Source organism: Pezoporus occidentalis, unplaced genomic scaffold (assembly GCF_034315485.1).
Source record: "Pezoporus occidentalis ecotype Australia unplaced genomic scaffold, CSIRO_AGI_Poc_V1 ctg92, whole genome shotgun sequence".
NCBI classification, from domain to species: Eukaryota; Metazoa; Chordata; class Aves; order Psittaciformes; family Psittacidae; genus Pezoporus; species Pezoporus occidentalis.
Window position 1 is genome coordinate 2419507 of NW_026916284.1, and position 20610 is coordinate 2440116.

Below are 20610 nucleotides of genomic sequence, written 5' to 3' on the forward strand. Positions count from 1 at the left end.
GCTTACTGCGAACACATCCCACCTCCAGCATGGGGAGACTTCCACTGAGAAACCTGTGTTGAGCCAAAAGGCTCGTCCCAGGACCCCTTAAACGCCAACCAAGGGCAGCTCTGTGACGAGCTCCTTCCGCAGCCTGATCTGAGCCTTTCGGAAGCCACAGGCAGTGCGTTTCCCTCCACTGCCCAGCAGTTGTGAATCCATATTTACCATAAACCTAAGCTCCATGCAGGAGGCAGTTAAGCACAGTCATAAAAATGACTTACGATTGGTCAGGATTTTCGAAGAAGGAAGCCCATATATTACCAGGTCTTTATTTCTCTTCTGGTTGTTACCCTTTAGGATTCCTGTTTTCAGGCTTTTCCCAACAAACAGTTGGAAATGTCAAGGAGGTTTTATAGAAGAGCTGAGAATCCTCCAGAATCACAGGGCTGCAGGAAGGAAAAACTAATCCCAACTGCTGGATGCACGAGGTGGGATCTCCAGATGCTGCTGGCACCCTCTGTACAGTGCCCATCTCTACTACACCTTCAGATGATGACCTGAAGAGCCTCACTGCTGCCTTCCATCACATCCAAACCCTGACGCTCAGAAGGGATCCTCTGCTCCGACATGATGCAGGTGTGATGCTCAGCAGCTCCAGCCCAGGGAGATGCCCCACACTGGATTAAAGATTTCCAGGGATAATGGCAGCCCCTGGTTTAAACCTTTGAGCCCGTTAAGGCTGTTTTGGGCTGGGAACTTTGGCATTCCCATTGATGCTCCGTGCCTCCAGCCAAGTCCTTATAAAACCAAGGGGAAAATAATCCTGCAGCAAACACACGGTGCTTTTCCCAGCCTCATGGATACTCACAGCAGAGCAAATGCTCTTTTTCTCAGCGAAGGGAACTAATTCCATGAGTAGTGGAGCTCCGCTGCGAGCAGAGGGCTGGCTGCTGTGATAGGGAGGAGAGGAAACCACAGTGCCCTGTCATTTTGAAGGAAATACATCTAAAAATAGGGCACCACAGGTACCTGCCTGGCTGTCGCTGCCTGCAAACACACTGTGAACACAAGGATGGACCGTTGTGTGCTCTGCACTCCTTCCACCACCACTTCGTCAGCCTGCTTTAGGGTGACTTTGGTGGGAAGGGCTTTGCAGGGACAATGGGGGTGAGGAGCTCATCCTCTCCTTCCACAGCCGCCTTTTCCTCCTGCTCCCAGCTCGTGGCTTCAGCTTAGCATCTGGGCAAGTTGCGCACCAGGGGCAGAGCGAACCTCGGTGCTTATGGCAGGCCAGGCTGACAGCTCCTGCGAGCTCGACGCCGCGAGCATCGTTTCTCGCTGATCGCAGAGGGAAGGAATGGAAGCAAATCTTTCATGACACATTTATTTTTGTCATCTATTTATTAGCTGAGAGCAAAAGTCCTGCTGCATTCTGGGGATTATGCAAATCAGGGACATCAAGGCAATTAAAAGAAAGCCCAAGTGAGCACAATGTCAGAGCCGAGCAGATGCTGAGAGACAGCACAGCCCTCCCTGGCCGCTCCTGCCCTGACGCAGCCCCCAGCGTTGCATCCGGGTGCTCCTGCTTCTCCTCCAGCTTGTGTGGTCAACCCCCCAAGCAGGTCATTAGGCCCATGGGCCCCACACATCTCCCAGCCTGCTGCTTTGCTGTGGGGCTGCGTCTGCTGCCCCTTCCCTCTTTGGGAGAAGGATGCATGGGATGTCTGCTGCTGTTTCTCCCTGTCTGGGAGAAGGATGCGCAGGATGCCTGCTGCATCCCCATTCTCATCACAGGCGCTCGCTGTGCTCACCTGGACCGATGCGGCCAAATCAATGCTTAGGCTAATCCCAGGCAGAATTTGGGTTGCTGGGATTGCTGAGGGGGTATCCACAGGGCAGAGATGAAGAGGGTCCTTGCCCCCTCTATGGGACCCGCCAGGGAGAGCATCCCAACAGAGCGCGGGGTGAGGTAATGCCATGCTCATGTTGGGTCAGGCACTGCCGCGGGAGGAGGATCTGGCTCGCTCCACGGGTCTGAAGCTTGGCTAAATCCCCACTGAATCACCCGTTGTTCCACTGACAGCTCGGGATTTATGAGAGCTGAAGTGGATGGATGGCAATGAGCAAGTGAAAAAGCCAAGTCCCAGATCCGACTTGTCTTCCCCTCGGCAGCTCCGGAAGACTCAGGATGTGTGTTTTGGGATTTAATCCTGTCTGAACCCCTCTATTTTGAGACGGAGGTGGAGGGGGAGCTTCAGGCAGCTGGAGTGCGTGTTGGTAGCTGCATCCAAGGACAGCTCCTGCCCCGGCAGCTCCTGGAAGTGGAAAAACGCCGTTTCCCAAAAGCCTGTGGAAGAGCACAGGGAGGCTGGCGCTCGGAGACATGGAAAGATGCGGGGAGCAGCCAGAGAAACACGCTCCTATCCTCACTCTGCTAATTACACTCATTAGGGAAGGAATGCTGCCTCCGATTGAGAGCCCTACCAGCTCCTTTTCATCCCCCTGCCTGCCGAAAGCACGCACCGGAGCGCTCGGGAGTTGGGCTCTCTCCTGGAAATGGGCATTTCTCCTCCCAGGTCAGAGGCTCTTTTGTGTCTGCCTGGCTGGGAGACGGGCTGAAGACAAAGCAGGAAGGGAGAAAGCGGGAGAGAGGCGGGATGGGGCGAGCCGGCATCCCCGCGCCGGGGGGACCGGGTGCCTCGGCGGTGGGCTGCGCCGGGAACGGGAAGCGGAGCAGCGGGAATGCAGCCGTGTGCGCGGCTCAATGGGGAAGTAATTTATGCACTAACCTCAGCCCGGGGTTGCGGGGAGGCCTCTTCCCATCGCCCCTTCTACCCGCCTCCTCCCGCCCTGCAGCCACACACAGCCTCGCGGCCCCCTCCGCAATTGGGAAGACACCTATCGAGCACCGCTCTGGCACTGCTGGGCTTTTGTTCCTCCTCCTGCCGTGCTGCCCGAGCTGCTCCTGCCCTCCGCGCCGGCTGCCTTAAGTTGCTTGCCATGATCCCCAGCCGAGAATCGCCGTCCCGCTGACGTCCCGCGGCGGAGGCGGCGGGAGGAGAGACGGAGGAGAGCAAAAGGAGGAGGAAAGCGAAGTAAGGCAGCGTTTGTCTCCTTTCTTTGTCTCAAGTCTTGCCTGAGTTGTGTGCGCATGGGGGGAGCGGGGCACTCAGGAGGAGCGTGTGCACGCTCCGTGTGCGATGGGCATCTCATGAGCACATGTGAACCACACGCAGCCACCGTGTGTTACCTGCGCTGCTCCCCGCCCCAGGCAATGCCTATGGGCACCCCAAAGCAAGTCAGGTCCTTCCTCTGCTCATTGTGTGCGCTGAGAGTGTTCTGTGTGTGGATGTATGTACATTAACAGCTGCTCACGCGGTGCTGTAGCTAATGTGTGGCATTCACTTGCATATATTCTTGTTAGATGAAGTTATGTTCTTGTGGGTATAAATGTAATCAGCTGAAACAAATTGAATCCTCTTTGGTTTAGGGGAGAATAATCACCAACCGGTCAAAATCCATCACTATATGAACGTTTGTGGGGATGTGTGTATATATGTGTTTATACACATGTGTCTATATGTGTATATATGTGTTTATACACGTGTCTATATGTGTATATATGTGTATATGTGTGTATATATGTGTATATGTGTATATATGTGTGCATATGTGTGTATATACGTGTGCATATATGTATATACACATATTCACGTGTAATCATGTTACTTATGCTGACACACAGTTACATGCAACACATGTTAATGTACTCACCAGCTAAATTACACGTGAGCTCTTTAAGTGCTGGATTTCAGGATGAAGCGTGCACTTGTATGAGTGGTCCTGTACATGAATACATGCTCATGTGCATATGCTAAGTTTTTGTCTAAGTACCACACACAAGAAGTGGGGGTGTTCTGTAGGACTGGGGGGGTTGGGGTGTTGTGTGTGTGTGTGTGCAAACACTTTTGCATTGATGGCAATAGATACAAAGCCCTTGCACCAGCCCCGATTGCAGAGAAGGAGGAACTCTGCCTGGTGCAGAGCGTGCTTTGCTTTGCGATGAGTGGGAACTGAAGGGCAAAGAACAGATTTGTTGGTGCCTGTGCCTTGCTGAGAACCACTGAATCCTGCAGGAGAACAGCACGAGGGGCTGGTGTGGTCGGGATTGCTGGAGCTGCATCTGAGCAGTCCTTCCTCCGGCTGCAAACTTGCAGCTCCGGCACCAGTGCTGGTATTTGGCACACAGAGGGAGGCTCTCCGGGTGCTCTCCGATGAGGTAATCCCAAGGAAAGATAAGGGAAGTGCTGCATGTATTAACCTGAGCGGTGATGTCAGCGAGGGGAGAGGAAATGAATGACTTGGAGATAGGAATTGCCTTGGTATGGGTGTCATTTGGTTGCTGCCGTTATCTCGGATGTGCCGGGGTGGTGAAACCAAAGGGACCTGAGGGCTGGGGGGGTCTGGGGACACCAAACAGTTCCTGTGGGCTTGTGCAGAGATTTGGGTGCTCTGCGTGTGTGCCCATGAGCCTGGGTGCACCCCTGGGTCTGCGCTGTGGTAGCCTGTGACTATTAGAGAATAAGGGACCCAAGGGATGTCCCCTCCTGCTTTGTGTCTGTGCATCCCCAGGGAGCGGTGGGATGCAGCAGCAGGGTCGGGTGGGACCAGGGCTAGGACGGCTCCAGGCAGAGAGAACAGGCTCAGGTATGGGCTTGGGGCCACCTTCACACTGTGCTTATGGGTCTCCCCATGGGGTTTGTTTTCTCTCCTCCCTTGGGAAGGAGCAATGGGACCCAGGTGCCCTGCCCAGCATGGGGAGCGATGGAGGGAAGGTCTCCAAAGTGCAACAGAGACACTCTCCACCAGAATCTCGCCTCATGCTAATGGGTATCACATTGTGTCCCTGACGACTTGTCAGCAGCATGTGAGAAATCACTGGCAGCAGCGAACAGCAGGGCCAGCAGGAGACGGAACACAAATACCTCACATCACAAATGCCTCCCCTGACACAGAGGATGCACCCACGATGCTCCCCAAACCTCCCCACTCAGCCCATACAAACCTGTTGGTCCCCTCTCCAGGGTTAACCTGTGCTGTGTCTTATCCCAGCCCCACATCTCCTCCGCTCGGTGCTGCTGTCCCTGCACGCTGCCTGTTGCACTGAGCTGCTGATGACAGCAGAGGACAAGGAGCACCCATGAGCTGGGTGAGACTGAGCTGGGCTTGCAGGAGATGGTCCCTCCGGGGCTGCCAGCTCAACACAACCACACAGAGACCCTGCAGAGCCCGAGGCAAGAGCCAGCTTCACCTCTTGGTGCCTTGACTTGGTTCACCCACCCCTGGGAGGGTTTGGTGGAAGCTCGCATGAGGCTTCACCGCAGCACAGCCTGGATGGAGCTCCTGCCAGGAGCGCTCTATTGCATGCGCAGGTTGGTGAGGGCAGGGGCAGTGGTGTTTGTAAAGGCGGCTGCAGTTTCTCTTGTTTGCGCCAGTGTAAATCCAGTGAGGAAAAGGAGACTCCATGGATATGGGTGCTTAAACCCCCTTCAAACCCGCTGTGAAGCTCTGGTGTGAATTCCAGTCTCTGCTCCTGTCCCAGGAGGGAGCTGGGGCTGGGGCTTTAGAGGTGCTGTTTGAGCTTGTGCCTGGGATGGTGAAGGCATGTGCAAAGGGGGTTTGGGGTCTGGTTAAGTGGATTCAGCCCTGATTTGCGATGGTGGGAGATGGGTTGAGCTCTTTCCTTCCCAAGGCTGTGCCCAGAGTGATGTCCCTCCAGGCACTGGAGTCACCGGAGGCAGGTTTCAGGGAAGTGTCTCCCCAGGGGAGCTGAAGGTGCAGGGGTGATGCTCATCCTGCCCCCTCCAGCGTTCCTGCAGCCCCTTCAGGCACTGGAGCTGCTCTCAGGTCTCCCCTTCAGGAGCCTTCTCTTCTCCAGGCTGCCCCAGCCCAGCTCTCTCAGCCTGGCTCCGGGGCAGAGCTGCTCCAGCCCTCGCAGCAGCTCCATGCCCTCCTCTTGACTCGCTCCAACAGCTCCAGGTCCCTCCGGTGCTGCTGCCCCAGAGCTGGGTGCAGGGCTCCTCCTCTTCCCTCTCCCGGACAAATCGGGTTTATGCTGTGTCCTGAAGGAGCGTGCGGTGGCACCTGCGGAACCGGGGCTATTTTGGCCTTTTCCTTTGCTGTGGCTGCCAGAGCACCCCATGGAGGGAGCCTGGGGTCTGTCTGGTCTCCGCTCCATGCACTGCAGCAGCGCCGGCGGCAGCGGCTGTGCGCAGGCTGTGACTGCTGCTGCAGGCAGGGCTTGTTGGGCACATCTCCGGCTTGTCTTGGACAGGGTGCTGCAGGCAGTGTGGTCTCATCCTCAGGCGCGGCAGGGATGCAGAGCCGTGTGGCTTTCCCAGGCTCAGCGCTAAGGATGCGCTGTGTGATCCCGGATGTTGTTCAGCTCACCTGCCCTCCCTCGTGTTGCCTGTAAGGGGGTTTATAGAGCATCCTGCAAAGGTTTGGGTTATATCCATCCGTTACAATAACGAGATATACGGTGATGAGAAAGCTAGTTAAAATCCATAAAGAACCCCAGTATCACCCTATCCATGGGACATACAAGAGACAGACAACGTGCACCTTCAGCTGTACAGAGCACTGCAACCAGAGCTGCTTTGGAGCCTCCTCTTCCCCATGTAAATATTTCTATAAAGCCAAAAAGTCCACCCATAATGGCTTGGAGGACAAGGTAATGCCTGCTGAAGGCTGGGAAACGACATTGTTACAATGACAAATACTCTCCAAATACCCAATTCATGATCCTGGGCGCCTTATAAATGTGATTAGTAGATCTAATCTTGCTGTGCTGGAGCCAGTTGTCAAGACAGCTTGAAAATGGATCATTGCCCAACTCTGACTTCAACTGCTCCCCAAGTTCTAACAGAATGTTTGAGAGCGAAGCGAGAGTTGGGTCCTGCACTCCCTGCCCTGGGGCATGAGCTGGAGAGGGGATGGGGAGGGGGGACTGCAGGTGATCCCCTAAAAGAAAGGCTGATAGGGATGCAACTGCTATGGATTTCTGTGGAAAACAATATCCTTTAGGTGTGCCCAGCTCGGTCGGTCTCTGTTCTTGAGTATCCGTCCATCTGTCCGTCCATCTGTCCACCCACCCTTCCCACTCATAAGGTACGTGTTATTTCTCTCCACCTTGCAGCGGGGATGGAGGCAGCCCTGGAGAGGCTTTTCCCACTCCTGAGACATGGGCAGGGAGCTGGGGAAGGAAGGGATGAGCCCTGGGAAAGGTGAAGCAGTGCTCAGAGCCATTGGCTTCCTTTGGTGCTGTGATTTTGGGTGCTTTCACTTTGGGTACCGTCATGCAGGTACCCCCAGAGGCGATGCCCTCTCCTGCCTCTCCGGTGCTGCTGGGAGCTGCTGGGAGCAGGGTTCCTGCAAGCCGGAGAATGAGATTTCCAAAGGCACTCAAGTGCTTTTGGGTACCTGGGGTGGTTGCACCAGGCTGTCTGAGCATCCCGGTGCCCCCAGGACTGGTAAGACCAAGGTCTGCTATTGGTGCCTTTACTTGGGATTCTCCTGGGGATCCCGGTGGGAGCGTGGTCTCAGTGCTGTGATTTTGGGCAGCCTGGCAGGAATAAAGGCTTGGGGGGGGGGCACTGTGAAAGAGTCCCCAGGCTCCCACCCCCCTTCCCCACCAAAGAGCCCCCCACCTTCCCCAAGGCGGGACGGAGCGCACGGGGGAGGCTTTGAGCGTTGATCCAAGACAGAGCGGATTTGGGCTCCCTGTCAAATGTTCTCATTGTCTGACCCTTGTCCAGATGCCAGCAAAACCCTTTGGGAATTTCCCCCTCCACCCAGCGCACCGGCTTTAATTACAGAAGAGGAATGCGAGTGCAGAGCCCTGCTCCTCCCGCCTCTACGCTCCGGTGCCCGCACATAGACCCCGCACATAGGTCTGGGATGGAGAAGGGATGAAGAGGGGCCATAGGGAAGGACAGCAGCGGAGATGGGCACTGGGTGCCCCTGCCTGGTGCGGGCAGGATGCTTCCCAAACCAAGGGTGACAAGAGGGGGCTTGTTCCCCCCTGTCCCATGCTGGCAGCAGTACCCGAGCAGCAGGACATGAGTAATATCCATCCCACTGGGGGAGTTAGATCAAAGGCAGTGAAGTAGATACAAGAGGTTTCTGCTTCACAGACCAGAGGCTGCAGTTCAATAGCGCCTTTGTTACCAGCTCTCCGGAGCTGGGGATGGAGAAATACCTGACCCCCCGCTCCCTCCCTCCCTCCAGCCCCTCGGTGCAAAACCATTTCAAGTATGCAACACACAGCGAGGCTCCGCAGAGCCATGGGGATGGCAGCAGGAGCCTGGGATCCACAAACGGGACCCCCCGTAGCCACGCGGGGCTTGGAGGTGATGGGATGAGGGGCACCCGCATCACTGCACATCTCTGAGCATCCCCGAGCATCCCTGCACATCCCTGAGCATCCCTGCACATCCCTGAGCATCCCTGCGCATCCCCGAGCATCCCTGCACATCCCTGAGCATCCCTGAGCATCCCTGCACATCCCTGCGTGCTGGGGTTTGCTGGCAGGGCCAGGAGAGGGTGGTGCAGGTGATGCCATCCCAAGTCCAGTGCCGGGTATCCTGGTGTCTTCCCATGGAGAGGATGCTACGCTGCCAAAGGTGAGCTCAGCCGTGCTCTGGGCTGTCCTCGGGTCCCTGTGGTGCGGGGCTGGGGTTCTGGGATGGGGACGTGTCCCTGTGCTCTGATGCGGGCACTGGAGCTGCCCTGTGATGGGTGCAATCTCCTTCGGAAGGTCTTGGGTGCCAAAGCAGAGCCACAAAGCAGAGAGGAACATACCCAAAGAGTTACTAAGTTCAGATCTACCCCTCGATGTGCAATGAAAGTGGGGCTGTGTCCTTAGTGTACCCCTGGGGATCAAGGGGTTGGGTTGGTGCCAGAGCTGGGGGGCAGACCCATAGGTGGGGGTCCTGCGTGCACACAGCACCCCAGGATATTTGCTGGAGGAGCTCCCCAGAGTACCCAAGGATGCAACACCAAGGCCAGATGATGCTCGTGCCACGGGGCTGCACGTGGGTGCATCCTCCTGCGGCTGCTGCAGGGTGCAGGGGCCGGGCCGGGAGCGTGGTTGCATCAGAAAGTGGCTTTTTTCCCTTTCCCATTCACGTATGGGAGTTAAAAGAGGTAAAACCTTGGGAAACACCAGTTCAGAGCTACCCGTGTGCTTCGGAAGCTCGGTTTGTCGGTCGAAGTCATGTTCACTGCTGTTCTGAACGGCAGCGGGCAAATTCCTTCCTCCCTCCAAACCCGGCTGCTGCATAGCTTCAGAAACATTGAATTTCCCAGGGATTCGTGCTAGGGCAACAAGAAAGGGAGTTTCCTACCCTCAGTGGTGGAGCTGACCTCATCGGCTCCTGGCAATCAGCAGTCACTGCTGCGGGATGAGTGAGTCCTGGCAGGGAAAAGGATGGAGGCAGAGGCTGGTGCTTTCCCAGGGACAGCCTGGGCAGTTCTGGTGCCCCCGGACACAGGGAGGTGGAGAGGCTGCTGCTAAGGGTAAGGGCTGTGTCCGGCTCCTGGGGGAGCTGCTGGAGGTGTTTTCCCCATGGACATCGCCTTGTCCTGGGATGCCTCTTCTGGGGGTACGGAGATGGGAGCGCCCCATGGAACACATCACCTTGCGTACGTCTGTGCTGCTCCATTGGCAGCCAGGGTGACTGCGTTGTAGCTCAGGGGTTTACTGGGGTACTTAAAAGCAGCACAAAAGGTGTGATGGGGAATGCACGGACAGACGAGGTGTAGCTGTGGCCAGGACACTGCAGAGGGAGGCTAAACCATTTCCCTGCCTGCTCCTTGGCCATGCTGCCATTGATCCAGGCTATGGCACGTTGTCTTTTAAGCAGGGAGGGAGGACCACATAGATGGAAGGGCTGCTTTCCCTCCCACCTCCTTTACCCCTTTCTTCCTTTTCTTTCCCCAAAGACTGCTGGCTTATCCTGGGTAAGCCCTCTGCTGTGGTCTATGGCTTTTTATTCCTATGTGATTGCTTTGCCTAACTCATGTAGGGCAAAAAGCCATGGGCTACACAGAGGAGGGACTGCACCTTCCAGGCACCTCCACACCCGCCCGGACTCCTGATCCCTTTTTAATCACTCATATTTATTTGGTAACAAGAGAAAGGGGGCATTGAAGCCTTGCAGAGCACAGGGACAGACAAAGGGGGACGGGGATGGGGGGGCTCGGCCTTTCAGGCGCCGTCGTCCCCATTCAGAGCTGCTTTTCTTTGGCAGTGAGAGCTTTTCTCACACGGTTCAAAGCGTCCCCACCTGCAGCCCCATGGAACAAAAGCATCAGGCAGAGACCAAGGGCATGGCCAAGGGCGCTGAAACGCCTGCAGGTGACAGCAGGAGCCCTTCCTGCTTTCGGTGGGTGTCCTGGGGGCCCAGCACCTCCAGCCCCATCTCCCCACCAATCGTGACCCTTCCAGGGGTGCTGCAGACCGGGCAGGATCCATCCCTGTGGTGACCATGAGGCCGCAGCCAGCCCATGGACCACGGATGTGTGGCCGGGAGCATTGGGAAGGACAGGTTTAATCAGAGAGCAGGACGAGTAGTGCACTTGTTAAACACAGATCAATGTCTGTGAGCACAGCAGCCTGGAGAGCAGGGTGGATGGGGTGGGAAGAGACCCCATCACCACTGACCCCATCACCACAGACCCCATCACCGCTGACCCCATCACTGCTGATCTCATCACTGCAGACCTCATCACTGCAGACCTCATCACCATAGACCCCATCACTGCTGATCCCATCACTGCAGACCCCATCACCAGACTCCATCACTGCAGATCCCATCACTGCTGATCCCATCACTGCAGACCCCATCACCAGACTCCATCACTGCAGATCCCATCACTGCAGACCCCATCACTGCAGACCCCATCACTGCAGATCCCATCACTGCAGACCCCATCACCAGACTCCATCACTGCAGATCCCATCACTGCAGATCCCATCACTGCAGACCCCATCACTGCAGACCCCATCACTGCTGATCCCATCACTGCAGAGCCCATCACCAGACCCCATCACTGCAGACCCCATCACTGCAGATCCCATCACTGCAGACCCCATCACTGCAGATCCCATCACTGCAGACCCCATCACTACAGACCCCATCACTGCAGACCCCATCACCACAGCCTCTGGTGCCTCTGTCAGCACCTGCGCACTGGTGGGGGTTCCAAACCACCTTTGCCAAGCAGGAAGGAGCGATTTCTCTTTTCTCTTTCCCTGTCCTCTCCCCTCCTGCACCGTGGGTCACCTGGTGTCAGGCTTCCACGCTTATTTCACCAGCCTGGAATGCACCTTTAAAAGGAGCAGTGATTGAAAGAGCCGGGAGCTGAGGCTCAGCTGCAATCCCATGACTCAGGGAGGTGTGGAAGGAAGAGAATCGTGAAATCCCCTGAGTTCCAACAATGGAAGCAGGAGAGCTGGCAAGGCTGGGGCCCAGAAAGCAGCAAAACCAAGCAGCATTCGTCAAAGCGAAAGGATGGAGCCAACCTCCCCGGCCTGGTTTAATTATTTCTTAATGAGGATTTGCTCATTCAGAAAATTCACCCCTGACAATGGCTGCCCAGAGCCATTGACGCTGGTGGACACGCATGGCTTGGTCCTGCTGCTCCCATCCCAGCATGGGGATCCTGGTGTGAGGGTGCCATTAACCCCCAAGTCAGGGAGAACAGGGCAAATCAACCAGAAATACCCAGGTTTGCCATTTTGTGCAACGTTTCACTGGGGAAGCAATGAGCAAACCCCTCTCTGGGGGGTCAGTGGCTGCAATAAAACCCCAGGCCAGCCTCAAGCCCCCTAGCAAGGTTCTGGCAAACACTGGGGGAAGAGCTATCGGGGATCCTGGTGCAGGGGTTCAGAACCCATCTCCGGTGGTGGCTGCCCGTGGTGAAGAGAGCATGGAGGGATGCAAACGCCCATCAGTGTTTTGGTGGCTGTTGGGCAGATACCAACTGATGAGAGCAGTGCTATGGGCAGCCTGTCTGCACTGTGCTGGCCAGATGCTCCACCCGAGACGTGCTCTCACTGCCTTGTACACCATTGATTCTTCTTTTAGCAAGGCAGGCATTAAGCAGGGAAGAGATGGAGCAACCACGACTGGGTTTCCATGAGGTTGTGGCTGGAGCAGCCAGGATGGGATGAACTGAATGGGTCCATGGGATGGGGTGGCTGTGCTCAGGAGCCAGGGGACCCAACCTCTTTCTCACCATTCCTTGCTGAGCTCCAGCTCCCCCCACGAGGGTTTGATTTGTGGTGTTCAGTGTTTGACCCCAGGGCAGGCTGGAAGCCCTTCATGGGACAAGTGTTCTGATGGGAGCCATGCAAAAGGCATTGGCAGGGACCCCTGGAAAAGGTCCATGGCCAAGAGGAGGTGTTGCCAGCACCAGGTGAGCTCTTGGCTTGTCTGGCATCCACCTCCCAGCAGCAGCTCCAGCACCTTTCAATTAGCACAGGCTCTACCTGCGGCTGCGATTACTGGGCAAAGCAGAACCCCTTGGCTGCTGTGCTTACACAGCATCCAGGGCATTAACTAAAGCAGGAGATGAGGCTGGCGTTCCCAAAGCATCTTCGAGAACTTGGGTACACACCTATCATTGAAATGCAGTGATTGAAATCCCATCCCGGGTCCAGAGGAGTGAGCTTGAGGAAGAGCCAGCTGCACCCAAAGGCACCCGCAAAGGAAGGTGCTGGAGCAGATGGACCCCTCCAGCAGTCCCTGGGCCTTCCTGAAATCCCAGGAGCGGAGTGGGACAAGCTGCTAATTACAGATAACTGCTCTGCATGACTGAGGCATCCACCGTATCCCAGATGGGGATGGATCCACCATGCCGTGGATGAGGCACGGGCTTGTCCTGCGTTGCCTTGCAGGAAGGCAAAGCACAGCCGCATGCCCCGACACAGAGCCCCCATCCCGTATCCGCGCCCCGGGCATCCCTCGTGGCAACAGGAATGTGAGAACCAGGAGGCTTGTGCACAGCTCCCACATAGTGCTGGGGAGAGCAGGGCTCTCATCCCACTGGGATCACTGCCTGCTGCTAACCCGCGTGGGGATTGGGAGGGGATTTGCCTCTGTGCGCTGGAAGAGGAGCAGGAGCAGCGCTGGGTCACCCAGCCCCATGGATGCTGATCCCAGGAGATAAGTGCCAATTATTAATAGTTTAATTACAGCCAGATGATAATGAACTGAAAAGCTGGGGCCTTAATCAAAGCTGTGACAGCACCAAGTCCTAATGGGACACAGTGGGACTCCCAGCACCTCGCTAGCAGCACCGGGTTACCCTATAGAGGGAATGATGCTCAGTGGGAGCCTGGGGAGATCTGAAAGCACAGGATGCCCGGAGGGCACAAGAAACCACAGTGCACCCCACACCCCCAGCAGGCAGAGCAATCCACGTGTGGGGCTGCGCTTTGCATGAGCAGCTTCCCCAGGCTTTGATCCATGACATTATCCCTGGGTATTTACCCCCGCTTTGCACCAGAGGGTTCAGTTCCTCGAGCGCTGATCCCGCACCGAACTCGGACAACCTCCGGCGGGACAAAAAGGAGACAAATGTGGGATTGGATGGGAATGCTTTATCCAGCTCTGCTCCGGGCAGGGAATGCCGCCTGCGCCGGTTGTGCCATGGAGCACCTTCCCCCTCCCTCCTGCTTGGAAATGGGTTCTTTAGGAAGCGGGGAGGCCACCGGTGCTGAGTCAGCCCAGGGCTAATGAACACCCGGGCTGCCCATTGGAAATTTATTGCACCTATTAATTACAACCATTAACTGCAGCCAGTGAAATCTCTCTAATGAGGACCCTGGCGACTCTGCCTTCCTCGGGCAAATGAAGGGGGGGGGGAAGAACCAATGGGCTCAGCAGACTTTACAGGAGCCGTGTTTTAATTAGCGCTGCTGCTCTGCAAACACGCCAGGCAGCATCTTCGCCCTTCATTATCTCCCCTTAAAGGGATGCTGCTGCTTTGCAGGTTAGTTTTAGCCCGGCCCCGTCGTTGTTGGGTTTCTAATGCGGCGCTGCTCATTATAGGAAGTGCTTTGAAGGCGGTTTTCTCGTAGGGCTGGTTGTAAGCAGCGAGATGGCCAAGGTTTGTGGGGGGAAAGGGGGGGGAATAAAGGAAATAGATTCTGAAAGCTTGGCTGAGCACCAGCGAAACTGGCATTAAACTGAAACACAGCCCCAGGGCTGCACCCACCCTCCTGCAGGACGGCTTTAACCTGCCCGAGGGGAGACTGAGATGAGCTCTGAGGCAGAAGCTCTTCCCTGTGAGGGTGCTGAGGCGCTGGCACAGGGTGCCCAGAGAAGCTGTGGCTGCCCCATCCCTGGCAGTGCTCAAGGCCAGGTTGGACACAGGGCTTGGAGCAAGCTGCTCTGGTGGAAGGGGTCCCTGCCCGTGGCAGGGGTTGGAGCTGGAGGAGCTTTAAGGTCGCTGCATCCAAAGCCAGGTTGTGATTCGATGCTATATTATGGGAAGAAGGTCCCATGAGCTCTGGGCTTCTCCAAGAGTGTCTCCTAAGTGGATCTTAGAGAACCAGGCTGGTGATCCCCAGACCCTCCTGAGCATCCTGGCTGCAGAGGTGGACGATGCTGACTTGCTATCACGAAAGGCAATTGAGATGAATTTCTGGGAACGTTTCTACATTTCACTACGAATTCTTTCATCCCATTCGGTTCCCTGCAAACCATGGGAGCAATTTCCATTGCAAATGAGCTCATTTCCCAGGAAAACAAACCCCAGCGTGGCAAAAGGCAGCTTTGAAATGTGGGGTTTAAAATGCAAAACTTCATGTGGGTTTTCTTCCAACCAAGTAGCTAAAAGTGGATTCAATGCCCTTGCTCAGCAATGGAAACACTGGGGCAGGGGAAGAGAAGCAGCCAAGCACCCCTTCCCCACTTACATCCACTGCCTGTATCCCTACCCGCATCCCTGCCTGCACCTCTGCCTACATCCTTGCCTGTATCCCTGCCCACATCCCTGCCTGCACCTCCCTGCTGACACTGCCCTGTCTCAGCCTCCTGCCTGCCCAGGGAAATGGGTAATTGCTGGCTTAAGGAATAGACTGTGTCCAGCTGGTTCAGAAAGACATTTCTTAGGGCTGAGGGAGAAGTGCCATTGCTAAAGCGAGCGTGCTGATTCCAGACAGCTCCCAGTTCATCACTGTGACAGTGACAAACACGGCCCGGGGTGATGCACTTCACTAAAGGGAATTCTCCAGCTTCACATCCTTATTGCTCCTCGTGTTTGCACTGGAGTTTCAGCCAAATTGATCTCCCCTGCATAGAAAGGGCAGCACCGGGCTGTGGAGCAGGCCCAGCCCTTGCAAATCAGCGCTGCCCAAGCCAGTTCATTCCTATTGTGAATCAGCCCTTGCCCCTTTTTCTACCTTTTCAAGAAGGGGAGCGCCGGGCTCAGCTCGGCTGCCTCTGTTCTCCGGGGCTCATTCATCATTGTCTGCTGCCTGAATGGGAGGCAGAGGCGCAGCCTGAAAAGCCTCCGTGCTGCAAGCTCCTCTAAATATATCAATAGCTCCTAATGGCAACCGGGGTCCCAGCCCCACCTCCCAGGCTCTCACGGGGGGCTTTGTGCAAGGGGGAGTGGCTGGGATGGCCACAGGGGTATAGGGGGGACTGGTCCCCATGGGGACCTGGGGGTTCTGGTGCAGACGTGTTTGCCTGGTTCATATGAAGGGTGTCAAGTACTGGGTGAGAGCCCTGCATAGGCAAGGAAAGCATTTGCCCAGCCCGGTTTTGGCAGTGCTGGGTCAGACCTGGTTGTGCCAGACCAGGGTGCCAGCTCCCACAGGTTTCAATGCTTCTCCCTTCCCGTCATCCCTTCCCCAGCTGAAGCTGTGCAAAGCCAAGAGGATGCAGGGCTCGCAGGTGAGTGGCTCCCATCCCAGTGCGCTGCCCCACACCCAGCCATTCCCTCCAACGTCCCATTCCCAGCCTGGTAACACAAAGCAGCAGCAGCAGCACAAAGGGAGACCTGCGTGTGCTCAGGAGACATTCAGGATGGGAGGCACATGAAAGGGCTTGTGGTCACTGTGGGTGAGCTCCGAAGCAGCCTGGTTCAATGTGGGTGCTATAGACAGGTACCCAGATGGCTGGGGATGGGGGGCAGCAGCAGGAGTGGGTTGAATGGGATGCTTTGTGCTGCAGCTGGGCCCTTGGAAAGGAGAAAAGAGGAAAGGCAGGGATGTGGGATCACCCCCTTCATCATGGGGAGAGTGTGGAGCTATGGGGGCCCATAGACCCCACTTGCTTTGGCTTCTTTCCCCCATGTTTAATGTTCTCCTGGTTGGCCCTGCTGTGCTGTGGGCTGCAGGCAGCGGGCTTGGGGCTCCCAGCAGTGCCTGGCTGGTGATGGAGGTCACCCTCTGCTCACCACTGCCAATGTCCGTGAGCCTCGGGAGGTGGCAGTGCCTCATACACTGAGGCTGCCACTTGGTCCCCAGGCAGCATCACCCCCATTGCACAGAGGGGTAAACTGAGGCTATGAGATGTTCCCATTCATTGCAGGGAGCTGTGAATGCTGTGGTCCCTCTGCACGGCTGGGGGCTGGCACAGTCCTGGTGCTACGGATGTGACTCGCTGGGCATCGAGCACCAAAATCAGAGCCGGTCACCAGCAAACTGTGCAGGAGCTAAGAACGGAGCCGGGAGAGGATGAAGGGCTCATTCAGAACCATTTCTGCACACGTTTGATATTTATTTCTATGTAAACCCAGCCTTTCACTTGCACCATCACACTGCAGCTGTGGGGCCAGGACGTGGGCTGTGCTTTGGGGCACCAGCACACACAAAGGGAGTGAACCGCGCTCTCAGCTCTGCCTCTTTGTGCCATAACCGCTGGTGCCAGGGGCTCCCAGGGGCCTCCCCCCCAGCCCTCAAACATGCACCAGGCCCTGCAAGCTGTCCCCACGTCTGTCCCGATTGTTCAGTGCTGAGGAGAGTGGGGTTGACCTCCTTGTCCTTCAGCGGGTGGGGGATTGGGAGTGAGCGGCTGTGGGGCTGGATAATGGGATGTGCACCCATGCAGGGTGATGCTCTGTGATGGGTGGGGGGCTGGTCCACACCCTCCACCTTCCCTGTGCATGGAATCACAGAACCAACCAGGCTGGAACAGACCCTGAAGATCAAGTCAAACATTGCCATCACCCAGGAGCTGCCCTGACTCCTCTCCCTATCCCCATCCAGGTTTCCCAGGGGTGCTCCCAACCCTCTCCTCCTGCTCCGGGTGATGCCCCAGTTCACCTTCGCTTGCTTCTGCGGGCTCCATGGCTTCTGCAAGATGAAGAGGAAGAAAGAAGAGCCCAGCGCGGAGCAGGAGACCGCAGTGTGAGGAGCAGGCTCCTGCGTGCATCCCCCTGAGCTGCGCCTTGGGACCCATCCCCTTCCCCTTGGTATGCTGCGGGGGGTGTGGGATTTGCTGCCTCCTTTCTTCTCCCCTCTCCCCTCTGAGCATCACCCTCTGCCTGCACTGCATGGAGGGGTCACAGGGGCTGGGGGCTCGGGGATGGTGCTGGGCAGGGGAAGGGGAGCCCGGGGCTGAGCAATGGCTCTGCGGGTGTTGATCTGCTCCAACGCATTTATCCTGCGGCTTCTCTCACTTCCCCTCCCTCTTCCTAGATTCTTGTGGGGCCAAAAGCATGGGAATGACCTTGCAAGAGGCAGAAGCGGATGCTGTGGACGTTATCCTTGTGCTGCGCCCTCGGCACCTGAGCAGGCAGTGATGGAGGGACCCTGAGTACCAGCGGGGCAGAGACTCCCTCCTGAGCAACCGAGCCTGCCCTTGCTCCAGCAAGTCCCAACACACAGACATGGAGGGGTCTTCAAAGCCGGGGCCAGACCTTGTCCTTCCTGGGGCCCTGTTGCTGCAGAGCCTGGCCCTGCCTGGTGAGGAGCGGCTGAACATCAGAACCAAGCTGGTTTGGGGTTGGTTTGTGCTTTGAAGCAAGTGCCTGGCACTCCAGGAAGCCGCTCTCCGTGTCCTGCCCTGCTCAGGTTTTCCCTGTGTCCCAGATATTCCTGTCATGTAAACCTGAGGCAGGCACCACTCACCCACCCCCGTTCCGTGTGCGTGGAATGCATCCCATGTGCACACTCAAGCACTGGAGCTGCAGTTATTTTCCCACCTCCCGGATGGATGTAGCTCTCCAAGCAGCAATATGTTTTCCACCATGGCTCCGAGCAAAATGCTTTGCTCCTGGGTTGACCTCTATTGTGTTCATAAACGGCTTGCGGTGCTTTTTGATTCCCCCATCATAATGACTTGACCTCTGGATTGACGGCTGAGGCTCCTTTCATCTCCACATTGTTTCCCACCAGCCTCCAGCCTTTTCTGTAGCAAACCTGCCTGGAGCCGAGCCCCATTCCGCTCACTTCCATGGCTCCACAGTGGGCAGATGGGCTTTTCCTCTTTCCAGTGGCAGCATTTGAACAGGGCAGCGTCTGCTCCCGAAGGCTGGGATGTGACAGCTCTTGTCACAGTGCAAACACTCTGTCTTCTTCTCTCTCCCCACATTCACAGCCCCCTGGCTTGAAGGTCCCTTCAACCCAAAAGCCAGTCTGTGCTTCTATGATCCTATGGAATAACCCAGGCTATCCTGATGCAGGCACTGCAGCAGGATGGGCAGCTTCCACCAAACACCCCGCAAGCATCAGCTTGGGTTTGAGTGCTGTGTCTGCACAGGCAGGGCTATTTCTGCATCCCAGGTGGTTCCCGAGAGAAGAGAACAAGACAAAGCCTCCTTCCTCCCTCCCGCGGGCAGGATGCTCTTCCAGCTGCTCCATGCTCCCGCGCTGACTCCCTGCATGGAGAAGTATCTCAGGCAGCCTCATAATGCCTTCAGCCCATGGCTGGGCTCAATCTGCTTCCCCACAGCTCAGAACACAACCGCTGCCCCAGAACACCAGGTTTGTCAGGCTGTTGGTACTCAGAGGACAAAGAACAGGCAGCTTCAGGCAGCTCCAGGTGGGCACGGGCATCTCAATGGTGTTTAGGAAAGATGCTGACCTGGTTCTGATCCTGGTTTTGCACATCAGCACAGCCTGCGGGACTCGGGGTTTGCAGCCCCAGGGCTGTCCTTGGCGAGGACCTTGGGATTTATCTGTAGGCCAAAAGGAAGGTGGTGAAACACAAACTGTAGTGCTCTAATGTAGCTTTAGCTTTGCACTGTAACGCGTGGTGACCAATGGGGAACGCACGAGCCTAAGGATGGATGAATCACTGCTCTGGAGTTACTGCAAGTGTAAAGATCCGGGTCAGGCTGGAGTTTGTTTTATGGCAGCAGAAGTCCAGGGAGAATGAGATGTCTACAGAGGTATCAGCTCTGCAGGAACAGGCCTGGACTGGACCCCAGCGCTCAGATTGCTCCTAAGTGTGGCTCAGCCCCATCCCTATGCAAAAGCCCCATCCCCATGCAAAAGCACATCGACCACAAGCACAAGCAGGCGAGGACAGGCTGAGGGAGCCAGGACCCAACAGAGCCCTGCTTCAACTCAAAGGGTTTGCTCTGGGGCTTTGCTCCATCCACTAAATCTGCCTAATTCCCCCCATAATAAACCCTCATTGAGCCCTGCTGAAGCTTGCAGCACCAAGCAGAGGGGAAGCACAGAACCATCCCTGCAGCATCTCCTTGGTGCTGCCGAACGAGGAGCAAAGCATTAAACCTCTTTTTTATTGTCCTTTCCTTTCATCCCTCTGTCTGGATTTCATCACGGAGGGACCTACCCAGACGTGTTCCTCAGGAGTCTCCCAGCCCCAGTAGCCATAGAAACCAGCTATTTTTAGCCTGTTTTCATGATGCCAGTAAATGACTTTCCTCTACTTTGGGCAGAGAGAAGACCCCGTCAGGCTCCTATGGTAAATGAGCATCTCCAGCAAGGCGGGCGTCCTCTCCCATGCACAGGCACTGAATGTGGCAGCTGTAAATAAGCACCTCTATCTACGCACAGGGCGTTGCTTCCTCCAGCATTTCCCATGCCAGAGCAGGTATCCATAAGGATTTTTAGAGCATGGATTTTACAGACGTTTGGAGATCAGGGTTTTTTAGGTACATAATGAGCTTCCTCCTTTCCTTCTTCAAGAGAACCCCTAATCCAATTACCCATGGTTGGCAACGGGATCAATGAGGGTAAGAGCAATACTAGGGGCATAACTCAGCCCCACAGCAATGCCTTTACTCTGGGGTAGCTGCAAAACTCGCAGCCAAAGGTGGAAAAGCTCATTCGCCTGGGGAATTATTGGGTACACACTGATGAGCAACCCGGGTAACGCAGCAGGAGGGGAGCCGGGGCAGAGCAGCATTGCCCTGGAGTGCTCTCTCGAGCCATCGTCTTCTGGGATGTTCCCCTTCCCAAAGCCCATGGGGACATTTCTGCTGCCCTCCTCGGGGGTATCAATGCCGGGGCTGCAGGAGCATCCCTGTATCCTCTGGGACCAGCAATCCAGCAGAGGTGATGGAGACCGTGTCCTTTGGTGCCTGCCGGGTACCCTGGAGCCGTAAACACCCTGATCCGATGGCTTCTGCCGGCAC

At 56.2% G+C, this 20610-nt stretch overlaps 1 protein-coding gene across 1 annotated transcript; it reads left to right on the forward strand.

Moving 5' to 3' along the window:
• The first annotated feature begins 1725 nt into the window (after positions 1–1725).
• Positions 1726–18940, forward strand: BLACAT1 (BLACAT1 overlapping LEMD1 locus). Its single transcript, XM_062605453.1, has 3 exons — positions 1726–2558; positions 17270–17475; positions 17702–18940. Exons 1-2 carry the CDS (start codon positions 2539–2541, stop codon positions 17412–17414), a joined length of 165 nt encoding a protein of 54 aa, XP_062461437.1. The 5' UTR covers positions 1726–2538; the 3' UTR covers positions 17415–17475; positions 17702–18940.
• The last annotated feature ends 1670 nt before the right edge of the window (positions 18941–20610 follow it).

What these genes read in the sequence shown, in the direction of transcription:
- BLACAT1 (XM_062605453.1), top strand. Translation starts at nt 2,539, where the DNA reads ATGGGCATTTCTCCTCCCAG. An exon ending in ATGGGCATTTCTCCTCCCAG is followed by an intron (nt 2,559 to 17,269) that starts GTCAGAGGCTCT and finishes ATCCCCATCCAG; the next exon opens with GTTTCCCAGGGGTGCTCCCA.